The sequence below is a fragment of the Sus scrofa genome, chromosome 6 (assembly GCF_000003025.6).
Source record: "Sus scrofa isolate TJ Tabasco breed Duroc chromosome 6, Sscrofa11.1, whole genome shotgun sequence".
Lineage (NCBI taxonomy): Eukaryota > Metazoa > Chordata > Mammalia > Artiodactyla > Suidae > Sus > Sus scrofa.
In genome coordinates this window covers 81,344,981-81,361,639 of record NC_010448.4, presented here as the reverse complement: position 1 = coordinate 81,361,639, position 16,659 = coordinate 81,344,981, and the positions used below count along the sequence as shown (strand labels likewise).

General features: G+C 49.7%; 1 protein-coding gene across 1 annotated transcript in view; it reads left to right on the top strand.

The window, feature by feature from the left end:
• ASAP3 (ArfGAP with SH3 domain, ankyrin repeat and PH domain 3) overlaps nt 1,586-16,659 on the top strand; it is a 50,307-nt gene continuing 35,233 nt past the window's right edge. The window contains 1 exon segment of the mRNA XM_021095526.1: nt 1,586-1,840. Coding sequence (XP_020951185.1) covers nt 1,712-1,840 — 129 coding nt within the window. The 5' untranslated portion in view covers nt 1,586-1,711.

Here is a 16,659-nt window from a genome sequence, read left to right as displayed (position 1 = left end):
AGAGGGAGAAGGACACCAAGGGAAATTGTCCTCCCAGGATTCAAGGGAAAGAATGTCCCGTGAAGAGAGGAGTGGTTAACAGTACCAGTTGTTCTTAGAAGTCACACAAGACCATTGCCTTTTGCCTTTGAAGATAAGGAGATCCTAGTTGACCCTGAAATAACTGGAGTAGTTGTGGCTGAAGACAGACAGACTAGAGTGGGTTGAAGGCAGACTGAAAGGATGAACCAGAGCGTGTTTCACAACCTATTTGTTCTGTCTCCTCCACCAGACTGTACACATTTTTTTCAACTTTTAATTCTATTACGCAAGTAGTATAAATTCATTACAGAAAAGTTAGAATACACTGATTAGCCAAAAGAAAAAAAAATTACTCATAATGTCCTCAGCTGGTAATATTTTCGTGTATTTTAGTTTTTAGGGTTTTTTTTTTCCCCCCTGCACAAACTATATAATCCTCTTAATCACTTAGCCGGGTGAATACCATTAGGCCATTTCAAGAACATCTGACTCCAAGGCGAATGTTCAATGTTCTGCACCGCAGTGCTTTCCTGATACTTTCCTGGGGACTTCAGGCTCCAGAACTGAACCCAAATGGATTTTTATTCTGAACACCATCTCTCATCCATACAAGTGGTTCCCAAGAGGCAAAGTTTAGTGAGTGGGGAAGAGTGGCAGTCTTTAGCCAGGTAGGGAGGGTGAGTGAGGTTGAGAGGTGATGGGAAGAATGAAGGCGAGGGTGAGAGGGCGGAGTAAGGGGCGGGGGGGGGGGGCAGGGGTTAGGTTCCTTCCTCGAAACATCCCAACCAAGTGGGCATTAGACTTCCCATTTTGCAGTGCAGGAAACTGAAGTTCCAAGAAGAGATGTAATTTTCCCCAGGTGACACAGTTACCCAGGCGCCGAGCCACAAACACCCCAAAGCAAGGGCACATGGCTAGGCGCGGAGCAAAAGGCCGGGTGGGAGGCCCTGGCTAAACTCAGGCGGAGAGCTGGGTGTGGGGAGCAAAATAGGGGTCGGATGATTTGGGGCGGAGAGGGGCACCGAAACACCCCCAAATCCTCTTTGAGAGAGACAAGAGTCGGGGTCGGGGGTGGGTTGTGAATCTGAAGGGGTGGGGTCATGAGGGCTGGGAACTAATGGGTAGGAGAGGAAGACGCAAGACGTATTAAGGAGGGCTGAGGAGATGGGGCACCGGGGCTTTAGAAGCGAGAGTAACTTGGGACGCCTGGGAGCTGGACGAAAAGAGGTGGAGCCAAGGGCAAGCCGAGAGGGAGGCAGGGCTTTAAGGGCGGCCGAAGGACCCCGTGGAGAGGCACGGGGCGGGGCCGCGGAGCCCTTGGAGGGGCCGGGGCGGGGAAGCGAGCCGGGGCGGAGCTTTCACGGGCTGGGCGGCCAGAGGGCGGGGCTGAGGAGCCCGGGGCGGGCGGGGGACCGGCGGTGCCGGCTAAGGTGGGGAGCGAGGCTGGAAGGCCGTGGGCGGGGCCTAGGAGCGGGCGGGGTGGAAAAGGTCTGGGCTCCCGGGCTCCCAGTACGCGAGGGGACGCGGCAGTGCCGGGCGGAGGCAGTGGGGGGGCGGGGCGCGGAGGGGGCGGGGCGTGCGGAGGCCGGGACGGAGCCCGCGGCGGGCTGTGAGGCGGTGCCAGTGCAGCGCAGCGAGCGCCCCCCGGGCCCCACTCCTTCAGCCCCGGAGCCCCCACCCCGCTCCCGCCATGCCCGAGCAGCTCAGCGTTGCGGAGTTCCTGGCCGTCACCGCAGAGGACCTCAGCTCCCCGGCAGGGGCTGCCGTCTTCGCCGCCAAGATACCCCGGTGCCGGGGGGCAGCATTGGCGCGGGAGGAGGTGAGGGGGCCGAGGCGGGAGGGGTCTGGGGTCCCGGCCGGGCCTCGCCTTGACCTTCACAGCCGTGACTGGAGCTGCGACGGCCCTTACCGCGCCCCAGAAACCTACCCTCTCCCTAGATCTTTGTGAACCGAGTGCATCTCAAACATCTGCGTCCTCACGTCGAGTCTGGGGGAGGGACCGAGGGACCGTTTATTTTTTGGGGGGTGGGCTCGAGGTCACCTCGACGACAGACTTCACAGGAAGTCTCTGCCTCGGCTCCGTGCGCAGGACTAACCCGCTAATGCTTCTGATGACCTGCCTGCCGCCCAGTCGCGTGTGGGTTTGCTCAGAGTTTGACTGCATCTGTTTGAGTTTTCATCTTTGGAGCCCCACAAGTTTCCCCCCCCTCCGCCCCAGTCATTCTCTTTCTGGCAAGCAGACCTTCCTTCCTCAGTCCTGAACTTCTCCCTGGCTGCCGGGAGGCCCCCTCCCCCAGACTGCTGGTTCTGAGACTTGGCCGGTGTTTGTGGCATGAATGCGAATGAAAAGGCGCCAGGAGCTGGGGTTCACCTTGGCCAGACTGTTCTCATGTTTAGTCTCCTCTGCCCTCCCCTCTCCTCTTTGTCTTTCCCAGCAATGCGTCCCAGGCCTTTTCTTTGGCTCTTGCAGGCTGCCCCACCCCATTCCCCTGCTCGTTTGGGTTTCATTCCTGTTCTCAGGACCCGCTGCACTTTCTTGGGCCTCCTCTGCGGGAATATTCTAGGGCAGATACCCTCCTGAAGCTTTGGGCCAAGGGGGAATAATGTGTTTTTGCAGCTCCCTGTCAGAAGATGCCCTGACCTTGGGTGGCATTTTGGACCTCAGCAACATTTCTCAGATTTCTTCCTTCATCAGAGGAATATTGAGCACCTACTGTGTGGAAGATCCAAAAATTAATAGTTCTTCATCCCTCTGGGCCAATGTCTTGGGAAATCTCTTCCTGTCTTCCTCTTCTTGGCTGTCTGAACCCCCATCCCAGAGTCTGTCTGTGTCACTTTGTAGGGGTGATGGGGAACTGTGGAAAGATCACAGACTTTGGGGGTGGCCTACCTGTGTTCACCTTGTGGCTCCGCAGTTTGCCAGCTGTGTGAGCTTGGGCACGTGACCTGATCTGTTGGAGCCCCACTTTTGGCATCTGTAAAATGGGATGATAGTGTTTACCTCACAGGACTATGGTATTACATGAGGTCATGTATGTAAGGCGTGCATTTTGATTAATGAAATGATCATCAGGTTAATTGACATACCTCTTTAGACAGGGACTGAATCTCTTTTGTCCTCATTTCACTCACAGAGCCTAGCCTACTATTTTTCATCTAGTGGGGATACATGTTTTAATTAAAATAAGAAGCAGCCAGTGACCTTTGGCTTCCTTCCTTGGGCAGAACCAGTAGCTTGGAGTGCACACCTATGAATGTAGATTGTATTTTACTGGAGGCTCACAGGGAGACTGCCTCAGAGCCTCATCTTGAGGATCAAGCTTCCTGAGGTTTGTCTTCGTAGCCTTACATTTTGTGAACCAGAAGAGTTCAGTGCAGTCAGCACCCTTAGGGCTTTCACAGTTCACACTCCTCTGTGGGTTGTTCATTAAAATGTTAAATCAGAGAGGGATCAGGAGAAAGGGCTGTACTATGAAACCTTCTCCCGGGACAGAAATGCCCATTTATGCCTGTGCATCTGGCCTTGCCTGGCATCGAGTGTGTAAGCACTTGTGTGTGCCTGGGGGAGGGTGCCTTGGAATGGGTCTAGAGGCTACAGCAGCCTCCCTGCAGGGCTCGGCTTTGCCCCAGTTCAGGCCAGACAAAACCTAGTCTCTTTTGCCTCGGGGACTTTAGTTTGGTGCACGCAAGAGTTCATTTTTGCAGTGGAAAGGTTTGTGACACCCAAATACAGCTTTTCTCTTCAGTATTTCAGTGCCCAGAAGTTAGAATCTGACCTTTGGATTGGACTTTCCTGAGGTTTCCTGTTTGGCTTTCCATTTGTGTTTATATTTACAGGTAGTTTGATGCTGTCATTCCCCTGGTCCCAGTTCTATGCTTGACTAACCCACCTCCAGACTTGAAGCTCTGTTTGGCTGAGTCGAGATTTGACTGATTCTTAAAGCAAGTCTTCCAGTCCCAGATGGTTTCCTGAGAGTAACTAGGGACTCTGTCCTGGTACTTGAAGAGTTGTTTTGTTTGTTTGTTTGTTTCTTTTTTTCTTTGTTTGTTTGTTTGCAGTCCTGATAGAAAGGACCCTGGGCAGATCACAGGAAATTAGAATGTCAGTGCTGAGGGGCCCTTTAAGATAGAGATCACCTAGGAACGCTCTCATTTAACAAGGAGAAACTGATGTCCAGAATGTGCTAATGACTTGTCTAAGCTCCCTTAGCTGGGTAGTGCAAGAATTGGCATGTCCTCTGACAAAATGTTCTAACCCCCGGTCCTATTCTTGTTCTTTCTAAAGGCCCGATGTAATTTCTTCGAACTTCAGTTATTTCACCCTTAAAATGGGTCTGATAATCTTTCCTTGCTTACCCCTCTGGTTAAAGGTTTTTGTTTTTAAGTAAAAGCTGTTCAAATGTGAGGAAGTATTAAGACAGATAATCATTCTATCCACCACCTTCTTCCTGTCCTGGGCCCCTTTACATCCATTATCTCATTGATATTCATAGTAACACAGGTCAAAATGGGCCCAGAGAGGTTAAGGCAGTTGCCTTGGGTCACATAGTGGATCTTTCTGACTGTTTAAGGCCTATGCTGTGTCGATTCTCCATGTCATTTCTCTGCTAGGCACCGAGAATATAAAGATGCTGCCCAGGTTTGTTAGCTGACTGGGGAGATGTCGCTTGTCTTAGAGAGACAAGTGGAACCCCAGGAGTCTGTCCAGTACACATAAAAAGGTATTTAGTGCCATAAGAGGCCAGTGGAGTGAGGGAGGGAGAGAGCAATAAGGACTAGTGTAGTCAGGGAGAGCTGTCTGGAGGAGGTGACACTTCCAGATGGGTCTCGAAGAGTAGAAGAACTCCATTAAGTGGAAAGGACAAATGAGTGAATTTGGAGACAGATGGGAAGAAAGCAAATTCAGAAACCAAGTCAGCCACTGTGGCCGTGCTAAGGATTCATGCTATATTATGTGTCTCAAACTACTAGTGAATGTGTGGGAGTTCCTGTTGTGGCGCAGCAGAAACGAATCTGACTAGTATCCATGGGGACACAGTTTCGATCCTGAGCCTTTCTCAGTGTGTTAAGGATCCGACATTGCTGTGAGCTGTGGTGTAGGTCAAAGACAAGGTTTGGATCCCGTGTTGCTGTGGCTGTGGTGTAGGCCGGCAGCTGTAGCTCTGATTCAGCCCCTAGCCTGGGAACTTCCATATGTGGCATGTGTGGCCCTAAAAAGACAAAAAAAAAAAAAAAAAAACCCACAAAAAACCTACTAGTGAATGTAAATTGCCCAGTGGGGCATAGATGAAGCAGTTCACCACAAATAGGGGATCTTCCAAGGCTTGTGTTTTATGTGGGTTTTTTTTTTTTTTTTTTTTTTTTTTGAGATCTAATGAAATTTTAATTACGCAAAAGACATACGGATTTTTAGTTAAAGATGTAAAGACATCACAGAAAGGACTAAAGTCACCTCTGATGGTGTCTTACAATCCTGGTACTCTTCCCAGAAGTAACTGCTATGGAAATGTGCCTGCTTCCCAGTATCTGTCCTCAGAGAAAATACAGTATCAGTAAAGGGGTGGTGGTTAAGGGGAGAGTGTGCCTAAATCGGTATTATGTCTTATAATGCATAACTTTAAATTTTATTGGAGTCAAGTTTATCTTTTCCTTTGTGACTTTAGCATTTTTAAATCTTATTTTAGAAAGGATTTCATTCTTTTTTTTTTTTTAGAGGATTTCATTCTTAATTCTCAGTATTCTCATGAGTTTTATGTTCTGCTACATCATGTCTATATTTGTTTTACAAAAATTGGTATCTTTTTGTTTTACAGAAAAATAATAATTATGTAATCTTAGAGATTGTTTGCATGAAACATAAACCCTCCCAAGCTTGTTTATGTTGAAGGGAAATTTGTTGTCAAGAATTAGAGGTCTCTCATGGAACTGAAGAGTCATAAGCAAGAGTAGACCTCACCTGGGCCTCAGCCTCACTTGAGGCTGGGAAGTTGTCTGGAACAAAGGCAGCTACTTCATCCTTCCCGCTGTCTCTTGCCTCTGTTTCTTTCTGCATATCCGAACAGTGCTTTTGCTCTGTTGTCATCACACAGGCCCCAAAGGGCATCAGGCCATCTTCTGGGGAAGTCCGGCATCTTCAGTCTCCACATTCACGTGACCTCACTGGTCCAACATCTACAGGCAACCCAGCCAGTCTTATGTCCCACTTCCAAGTTCCTGGTAGAGAGGCTGATGGCCTGGCCCAGCTTCCAGAAGCTGAGTCTCCATCCCTGCTTTCATCGGCAGAGGTCATGGAAGGATAGATTCAGGCAGGGAAACGTGGCCAGAGACCTACACTGTGGGAGGGGCCACTTCTCAAGGAAGCGAAGCAGGGCCTGGAAAGTCCCCATCCCTACCCCCACGCATCCATGGCAGTTCCTGTTCATTTGGGAGATCCTAGGCTCCAGAGAGAAATACTGTGCTCATCCTATTGTGTGCCTCTGGTTATGTAGGAGTAGAGGAACCCCAGTTTGGAAAGCTCAGGTGTAGTAAAATTTTAAAGATGGATTGGAGAGCTCAGGGGGCTGCTGCCTGACTTGGAGGGCCTCAAATGCCAATTACGCATTTGGGCTTTTTGTTGGACTCTGGAGACCAATGGAGCCAATCACGTTGTCTAAGGAATGGATGAGGCTGGCCCTGCCGAGGGACCCAGCGGCCAGCATTGTGTGTGGGGACTGCTCTATGCCAGGCCCTGTATTAGGCACTGGGTAGATACATTGCTCGCTAAGAGAGGTGCAGGCCTTGCACAACAAACAACAGGTCAACAAACAAGTCAGTAGTTGCACATGTGATAAGTGGCCTAAAGGCTCACCCTCCCTGCCCAGGCCCTCCTTGATTTTTGGTCCCAGGTCCTCATCTCTTGGCATGCCAGCCCCTCCTCCCGAGCAGTCACATCCCCACCCCTGGGTTCCGTCCTCTTCAGGTGACTCACACATCTGCACCTTTAGCCCAGACCCTCATGTCCAGCTGCTCATTCAGCTATTTCACTTGGACATCTCAACATGTCCAAAGCCACACTTCCCCCGACCCCCCCAGGCTGGCCCTTACAGTGTTCCTTTCTCAGAGATCAGCCCCTCCTCTTCATCTGTTACACAAGCCCGAAGCCTCACAGCTCCGCATGCACACTTCATCACCAAGGGTCGTCAGTGCTACCTTCTAAGCATCTCTGCCTTCCGCCTACTTCTCTATGTCGCTATCGAGTCCACGTCACTGTCACTTCTTCCCTGGAACACTGCTCCTAACTTGTCTCTCCACATTTACTCTAGCTCACTTCTCCCCCATAGCCCAGTGTCTCTCTCCTTTGCAGCACACATCATCCAAGATGAATTTTACATTTAACTGTATAATTACCTTATTAAAATCTGATTTCTCACTAGATTTTGACTTCCATGAGAGTAGAATCTATATCATCCTTGTAATCCTAGTATTTACCATAGCACCAGAGTGGGGGGTCCTCAGGAAATGTTGGTTGAATGACAAATCAAAAAGAAAACTAAAAGGAGCATGACTAGAGAGTAATGGTACAAGTGTGCTTTGGTTGGAGGGAATATCTTAGGCAAAGGCCCCGAGTCAGTGAAGGAGCACAAGTATTGGCGACACTGAAAGGAGGCCAGAGCTGCAGAAGCAGAGCTCTGAGGCGGTGGGCAAGCAACCCCAGAGGAGTTTAGGAAGGTAGGCACGGGCTAGATCATGGTCAGGTTTGTAGGCCCAGGTGGCAAGTTTGGATTTTATTTATTTTGCAGGCAAGCAACATGATCCAGTTTATTTTAATTAATTAATTAATTAATTTGGCCATACCTGCAACAAGTGGACATTCCCAGGCCAGGAACTGAACTGGTACCACAGCAGCGACAACACTGGATCCTTAACTGCTAGGCCACCAGGAAACTCCTGTTTTAGAAAGATTGTGTCAGCAGCTATATGGAGACTAGATTGGAGGCAGTAGGAGAGGACCCAAGGAGGCTGTTGGCAGTTGTCCATGGAAGTTGTTCATGGCAGGTGATCGTGATGGTGGTGTGGGTGCGGCTGTGATTGGTGGAGACGTGGGCAGATTCTAGAAGTGTCTTGTAAGTAGTTAACGTCAAGATTTGTTGATGGAGCGCATGTGGGGGTGACCAAGAATGGTTCCCCAAATTCCTAACAGAAGAGTGTTGTTGCCCCTTCCTAGGAAGGGGAAGTCTGGGAGAGGAACAGGTTTGGAGGAAAGTCAAGAATCCTGTTTTTACATCTGATATGTTTTTAAGTGGAGAGGCCAAGAAGACATTTAGATATGTGAGTCTGAAGATCTAAGGAGAGGGTTGGAGATACACTTTTAAGCATTGTCACCATTAAGATAGTGGGTTTCAAACTTGCATCTGTGTAAGAATCACCTGGCATTGTTCCCAGAGAGTCCAATTCAGTAGCTATTTCCTACTTAGACTTCTTATTGCAAGTCACAAAAACTAACCTGGGCTGATTTAGACAGAAAGGAGTTCATTGAAGGACTATTCAGTAGTTCACAGGATTTCTGGGAAGCTGGAGAACTGGGGTGAGGCAGCAGGTGGGATCTCAGCCAAAATCATTCCACTGAGCTAGTCTGGCGAGGCCACTGATGCCGAGAACTAAATGCCACAGCTTGTGCTGCCATTGTCCTGGGGCTGGGCATCTTCACAGCTGTTGCCATCAGTGTAAGAATGATCTTCCACTTTCTCTGCTCCTGATTCAAAGTCTGCAGTGAATGCCTCTGATTGGCCAAGCCTAGTTCGTATACCTGCACTCTAGCTGCAAGGGAGTCTGGAAAAGCAAGAATTTGGTCTTGTCAGCTTCTGTAGGAGGCAGGCTCTGCCAAGACTTGTGCAGCAAATAGATGTAGGAAGGAGGTTCAGGTACCATTCTGGCAAAAAATGGCAAATGTCCTTGGCAGATTTGCCAGACTGTGGGAGGGTGTCTGGGATTCTGCATCTTAACCAGCACCCCAGGAGATGCTCATGGTGGTTCATGAACATTGCATTAGCTGGTGTTTAAGGCTGCAAGAGTTAATAAGATCACCCAAGGAGAGGAGTGAAGAGGGGCTGGGCCCAAGCTCTGGGGAGCTCCAGGACTGAGAGATTGGGATGGGAAGAATAGTTAATAGAGGAGACAGAAGGAACTGCCAGTGGGGAAGGAAGGCAATTCAGAGAGTACAGTGCCTCAGAAGCCAGAAGAGGAGCGTTGACAAGGAGCGATGCTCAGCTTGGTGAGGTGCTGCCTAGATGTCCAGAGGCCAAATAAGTAAATGACTGAGACAGGACTGCTGACATTGGCAACGTGGAGGTCACTGATGACCTTCAAAAAACACATTTAGTGCTTTTTTCCCCTTCACACCAGCCTGGACTGATTTGGGGAGGAGGCAAATGAGAAGTTTTCCTGAGAAAGGGAATGGAGACATGGCACGGGAGCCAGGAACCTGGGCCAAGAGGGTTTTCCAGGGCGGACTTAGGACCAGTTCAGTCTGAGCCCAACCTCTTCTCACACAAGAGCACACGGTCCACCTGGGGTGGCAGCCTCAAGCCCAGTCCTGCAAAGTCTCCTCTCCTCTCCAAATTTCAGTTTTTGGTGCTCAACTTCCTTGCCTGGTGTTCAGCTGTTTCTGGCCTCCAAGGTAACACAGGCAGATTTGGGGACAGAAACTGGAGCTTTGGATCAGAGCAGAAGGAAAATGCTTTCCCCAAAGGTGATTAGGTAATAGAGTCCTCAGCCATCTTTGCTCGAAGGTCCTTTTGATGGGTCTAGGGCTTGAGCCCAAGCACATGACACAGTGAGGCCCACGGAGGCACAGTGAGTTCCCAGCTCTGGGGCATGGCCCTAGGCCCCCTTTGTCCTGAGCATTTGGGTTTGGGCCTCATTGTGGCGGATACAGGAAGCCAAGCTGGGAACAGCTGCTAAAGGTTTTCCAACTGGGCTGGGTTCTGACTTTGACTGAGCTTTGAAGAACTTCAGATGCTGCAGGCTCCAGCTAGACCTACTGAATCAGAACCTCCCAGGGGTGAGGCCTGGCCAAGGAAACAGTTAGAAGTTCCCCCGGCAACTCTGATGAGCAGTCAGGGTGAAAACCACTATGGTGAGCTATTGCATGCTCACTTACAGTTAGTAATCCATGAAACTCTGTTTACTAAACACACGCTATGTACAAAGGTGAGATGGTAGGTTCTGAGGGCATAGAGATGACAAGACAAGGCCCCCATCTGGGAAGAAGGACTCATGCCCGTGAAAAGATGATTGACAGCCCACAGCATATAGGGGTGTGGCTGGGATCTATGGAGAATCCAGTAACTGTAGCCAGGCAAACGGGAGTTTGAATTCCTATTGGTTGTGTGACCTGGGGCACGTGACCCGACCTCTCTGAACCTCACTTTCCCCATCTGTAAATCAGGATAGGGTTGTTTGAGGGGATTACACATAAAATATCTAACAGGCACCTAGCACATAACAGATACTTAATTTTTTTTTTTTTTTGGTCTTTTTAGGGCTGTGCACACGGCATGTGGGGGTTCCCAGGCTAGGGGTCCAATCAGAGCCATAACTGCCAGCCTACACCACAGCCACAGCATCGCGGGATCCGAGCCACATCTGTAACCTACACCACAGCTCATGGCAATGCCGGGTCCTTAACCCACTGAGCAAGACCAGGGATCGAACCTGCATCCTCATGGATGCCAGTCAGATTCGTTTTCGCTGAGCCACGATGGGAACGCCCAGATACTTAATTTTTTTTAATTCCTTTTTACTAAAAACACAAGTACACCTGCCCATGAGATGATGAAATAGATCAGGAACCACAGAGAAAAAGGGGAGATCGTTGTGAAGAGTGAGCACTAAAATTCTGCGGTCCTGGCACCAGAGCAAAGTAAGAAATCTTGTGTACTTTGCGGGTGTCCAGGAGTGAATAGCTGAGCCTAGTTCTGGGCAAGGCAAGCTCTCCCCTCAGCCCTGCCCTTTACTCTCTCCCAGCCATTCATTTCTTCATTAAACGTTTGTTGAGAGCCTACCCCGTTCTTAGTCCTAGCTATGTATTACAATCCACTAGGTTGCTTTTAGATAGATTTTTTTTTTTTAAGAATAAAGGTAAAATTCATATAACTTAAAACACACTTTTTTTTTTTGGCCACACCCATAGCATGCGGAAGTTCCTGGGCCAGGTATTGAACTCCTGTCATAGCAGTGACCCGAGCTGCTGCAGTGACAATGTCAGATCCTTAACCCACTGTACCACAAGGGAACTCCATAAAATATACCATTTTAACTGTTTTAAAGTTCAGTGGTCTTTATTCACAGTGGTGCAATCACTACCACTGTCTAATTCTAGAACATTTCCATCACCCCAGAAAGAAATACTGTGCTTGTTAGAAGTCACTCCCAACTCTTACTCCCTCAGCCTCTGGCAACTTTCTGTCTCTGTGGATTTGCCTATTCCGGACATTTCATGTCAATGGAATCCAACAATGTGTGCCTTTTGTGTTGGGCTTTTTTCAGTTAGCATAATGTTTTCAAGGGCCTTCTGTGTCATCTGGGTTGCTTTAAAAGCTATAGGAATAGCAAACACACCAGGCAGTGTCGTAAGCATTTCCCATATATGTATTAACTTGTGTAATCCCCATCAGGAAACGAAAGCACAGAGAAATGAAATAGTTCCGTGAACAGGATTGCCAAAGAACATACAGGATGCACATGCAATATTTAGGACCTACTTATAATAAAAAATTATTCATTGGTTATCAGATATTCAAATATAACTGCATGTCCTGTATTTATTTTTGCTAAATCCAGCAACTCAGCAAGCAGTAAGTGGTAGAGCCAGGATCTGGAACTGGGAAGTTCAAAGCGCATGGGATTGCCTCGCCCCGCAACCCCACCTTCCTTTCCAGGGACTCTGACTTAGCAGATCTAAGGTGAGCCTCTGGCATCCTTATTAACTTTTTTATTGAGCACCCTAGGTGATTCCCCTGGCAGCCTGGGGATGTGTCTCAGGACCTGGGAATACAGAGATGTCTGCTGGACAGGACGGCTCTCATGCAGTCCTCCCTGTGTGCCTGGCACTGAGCTAAGTGCTTAAATACCAGTCGCATTCAGTCCAATGAGAGAAGTGCTATTACTACCCCATTTGACTGCTGGGGAAATGGAGACTCAGGAAAAATAAGTCACCTGCCCCCGGTCACACAGCTAAGAGGAGAGAACCAGAATTTGGACCTCAGAACAGTATGATGTCCTCCCTGAGTTCTTAATCCCTGTTGCCTTTTTTGTCTTCCCATAGGCCTTGCTGATATCTATTCATTCATTTACTCATGCATTCGTTCATTCATTCCACAAATGTTGACTGCTGCTCACATGCCAGGCCCTATACTGGGTGCTGTGGATATAAAGTCAAATGAGCCAGTCCCTGCCCTTTTTAGCCTGTTCAGCGCATGGAAAGTCAGACATGTGGTAAAGAAGCCTATAGTGGGAGTGGGTGGCAAAAAGTCAGTCCTTCTGTGGTGGGGAGGGGCTGGCCTGTAAGCCAAGTCGGGAAGGATGGAGTGTTTACTAGGCAGTATGGGGAAAGAGCTCTCTAGGCAGGCGTCTGGCAGCTGGAAACAGCCTGGCACACTGAGGAAACTGCAGAGTTGGGGAGGACTGGGGTTTAAGAGATTCATGGTGACTGTCGGGTGGGGGCAGGGATTCATCCAGGCCAACAAGGGAACTCCGAGCATGGGAGGCATGGGACTTTCGGCCACTGTGTCCACGAGGGCCGGCCGGTTTCTCCCCAGGGTTGGGTGGAATTCAGGGCTTGGGGCCAGGGGTCAGATGGGAATCTTCAGTGATCTTCCTGCAGAGTTTTTGCTCTCTGAGCTCATCGCCGCTGAGCAGTCTCCCGAGGAAAATCCCAGCCAGGAAACTTGGGGTTGGTGGAGGCCTCAGTGCACGGAAGGTTGCAGCTCCCTTCCTGCAACCCCTCTTCCTCCCTGATTCCCACCACCCCACAAGGGGTAGCTGGCGAGGCTGAGCTGACAAGGCTGGCCAGGTTCCTGGGCTGGGGAGACAGCTTCAGGGGCCCGAGCGAGGGGGCGCACGGCCAGCGACGGGCTCCAGCAGCTCAGGAAGGAAAACAGTGAGAGATTGAGGGATCCTGAAATAATAAATGTCAGAGCTGGCAGGAGCCTTCCACGTCACAGCCCAAACCCTCATCCCAGACAAGGAATCAGCCCAGGGAGGGAAGGAGACTGTGCAAGGCCACACCAGGGGCTGGGGCTGACTGGGGCCTGGCCCCTGTTCCTGGCTGCAGGCCTGGCAATGCAGCCCCTCCTCCTGACTGTCCCAGCCTGGACTCCTGAGTGCTGGGGGTGGGGGCTTATCCACGTGAAAACCATTTGTAGCTTTTGCTCTTGCTGGTGGCTGAGGTTGGGGCAGCCCTGCAGGTTATGATTAACCTCAACTCTGAGTCCTGGAGCTTTGACCTGGAAGGGTCATGTCCGTCAGTGCTAAACTGTACAGGTGGGGAGACTGAGGTACAGACGGAGGAAGGAATTGCTCAAAAGGATACAGAAGGGCTGATGGCAGAGGCCGCAAATTCCGTGCCTCCCCTCCCTTCTCTCAAAATGTTTCTGCATTGCTTCTTCTTTTTTGTTGTTGTTGTTTTTTTAAGAGGCCACACCTGTGGCATTTGGAAGTTCCCAGGCTAGGGGTCAAATTGGAGCTACAGCTGCCAGCCTATGCCACAGCCACAGCAACACCAGATCCGAGCCGCATCTGCAACCTACACCACAGCTCGCAGCAACTCCAGATCCTTAACCCACTGAGCGAGGCCAGGGATCAAACCTGCATCCTCATGGATACTCATCGGTTTCATTACTGCTGAGCCACAACAGGAACTCCTGCCTTGCCTCTGAAGGTGCCTGACATCCACCGTTAGAAAAAATATGATCTAATTCAATCTTCACAGCAGCCCCTACAGGGATGTATGAGAGTGAGAGAGGTGTGATACTTAAGAGAAGAGCTCAGAGAGGTGTGATAGTGAGAGAAGGCTCTGAAGGCAGAGGGCTCTATACTTCCTAGAGCTACTTGCGTGACCCTGAGCCAGTTGCCTGACTGCCCCCAGCCTCCGTTTCCTCATCTGTAAAATGGCGAGGATAATAACTACCTCACAGGAATAAAGATCACAAAAAGAAAGCAAGCACTCAGTAAGTGGGATGGTGGTTGGATTCACATAAGTAGATCATTCTGGGAGCTTGGAATCTGAGTATGTCCTTTCAGTGATCTGCTTTGGGCCAGGCCGTGCTGTGCTCCTCAGTCACCCTTTTGAGCCTAGGGTTCCAGGCTGCACCCCTTTTCTCCTGCTTGGGCATGGATCTGCAAATGAGCCCAGAGTCAATCTTCCTACTATGAGAACTTATCGAGTCACCCCTCTCCTGTCGAGAATCCTGCCGGAGCTCCCCATTACTCATGGGATAAAACCTAGAGCTTTGGGCTACAAATATGGACTCTGGAGCCTGACACCCTGGTTCTACCACTTACTGGTTATGTCAAGGCGCCGAGGCGCCTGTCCCCTCAGAGTCACTTTTCCTGTTCTGCTTTGCTCCACCAGTGTCTCCTTATTTTTCGAGGCTCTGGTGAGGCATCGCATCATCCCAGGGTGGGGTGGGTGCTCCTTGCCTGTGCCTCTCACAGGCTTCTCCCTTCTGCTCCAGCCTTGCACCAGCTTCCTCAGCCCTTGGCAAGCACATCCACGTCTATGCTGTCTTCCCCACTGTGCCGTGAGTGCCTCAAGGGCAGGTCCTGAGCCTGACCTCCCTCTCTCCCCAGCACCTGTGCAGGGCCTAGGGTACAGCGGGGCACTCTGTGTGTGGATGAGTGCCAGTCCCTCCCTCCGCCCCAATGGGTGGAGAGGGCAGGCTTGGAGGTTTGTGTTTCCGGAGTAGATGCTGTTCAGGGAGTCAAGCTGAGCTGGGATTGCCTAGAGGTGGGATGCTAGCAAATACTTCCCAGTCCCCACCTTTCCCCTCCTGGCTGACCACCCATGAAGGGCCTCCTGGGGCTCCCTGCCTTTCTCTGGATTTGCTGGTTGGGCAGGTGGGTTTTTCTCACCCATGTAAATAGTGCAGCAAGGACTACAAATTTAGCTGGTTTTTAAATTCGATGCCCACTGGGAGGTGGCTGGAGTGGTAGTGACTATCGTTCCCATTTTGTAGATGCGGACCCTGAGGCCCAGAGACACTGGGGACTTGCTCAGAATTGGGCCCGGAATAGAACCCGGGTCTCTCTCTACATCCTGTGCTCTTTTTACTGTGCCCTCTCTGTAATTAGGCCACGGAGCTTGCCTGGCTTCCTTTAGACAGCAGGTCAGCCTTCACCGCTTCCCGCCTGCCCCTCAAGGACCCTCTCACTGGCCTTTGCCCACCTTTGGTCCTGGGCCCCAGGTGCCCTGGCCTCCCTCAGGCTGACCTCTCCAAACCCCATTCTTCCTGCCCGTTCCCCTTGTTGGAAGCTGTGCCCAGACAGCTGTCTGTTAAAAGGGGCCCACTCAATATACTAAGATGTCAAGGTGTTTTTTAGGTAACTTAGTACAGTGGTTGCCAACTTTTCTGAACATAAGAACCCCCTGTCTTCTTTTATTGACCTCATGTTGTAGAAGTTTTCAAACACACACAAAAGTAGACTCACCGAGCTTTGCTATTTATTATTTGACCAATTTTATGTTTTCATCTATTAGCATTCATTTTTTTCTTATTATGGAGAATTTGGAATATTCACAGAAAACAGAACAAAATGATGAACCTCCATTCGCTCATAACCCAGTCCTGCTCTGCCTACATCCCAAGCTGCTTCCCCAACTCTCATCTTACTTTGAAGCAAATTCTAAACATCATATCATTTCATCCTTAATTATTTCAATATGTATCTCTAAACAGTAAGGACTTCTTTTTTTGCTTACAAAATTAAAATGGGATACCACTCTCGTTCCCCAGAACGTTAATAATAATCCCCAAATCGTCAGTTATCCAGTTTTCACATTTCAAATTGTCTAAGAAGTATCCTGACTTCTTTTACAGTATATTATTTAAAAAGCAGGATTCGGAGTTCCCATCATGGCGCAGTGGTTAACGAATCCGACTAGGAACCATGAGGTTGCGGGTTCGATCCCTGCCCTTGTTCAGTGGGTTAATGATCCGGCGTTGCCGTGAGCTGTGGCGTAGGTCACAGACGCGGCTCGGATCCCGCGTTGCTGTGGCTCTGGCGTAGGCTGGCGGCCACAGCTCCGATTCGACCCCTAGCCTGGGAACCTCCATATGCCGCAGGAGCGGCCCAAGAAATAGCAAAAAGACAAAAAAAATAAAAATTAAAAAAAAAATAAAAAGCAGGACTCAAGGAAGCCAGGCATTGCCATTTGTTGTTGGAGTTTTCGGGCTCCTAAGATTTCCCTCCATCATTTTTGGTTTTGGTTTTTGTGGTCCACTTGTTAAAGAAACCAGTGGCTTGTTCTGTCATTTCACACAGTCTGACTGTGCTACACTGTTCCCCAGGTGTGGTTTTAACGAGTTTCTCCATCTTCTGTACTTTCTGTAAATAAATTGGTAGTTAGAACTAGAAATGAAAAGCCCCATGGAATTCCCA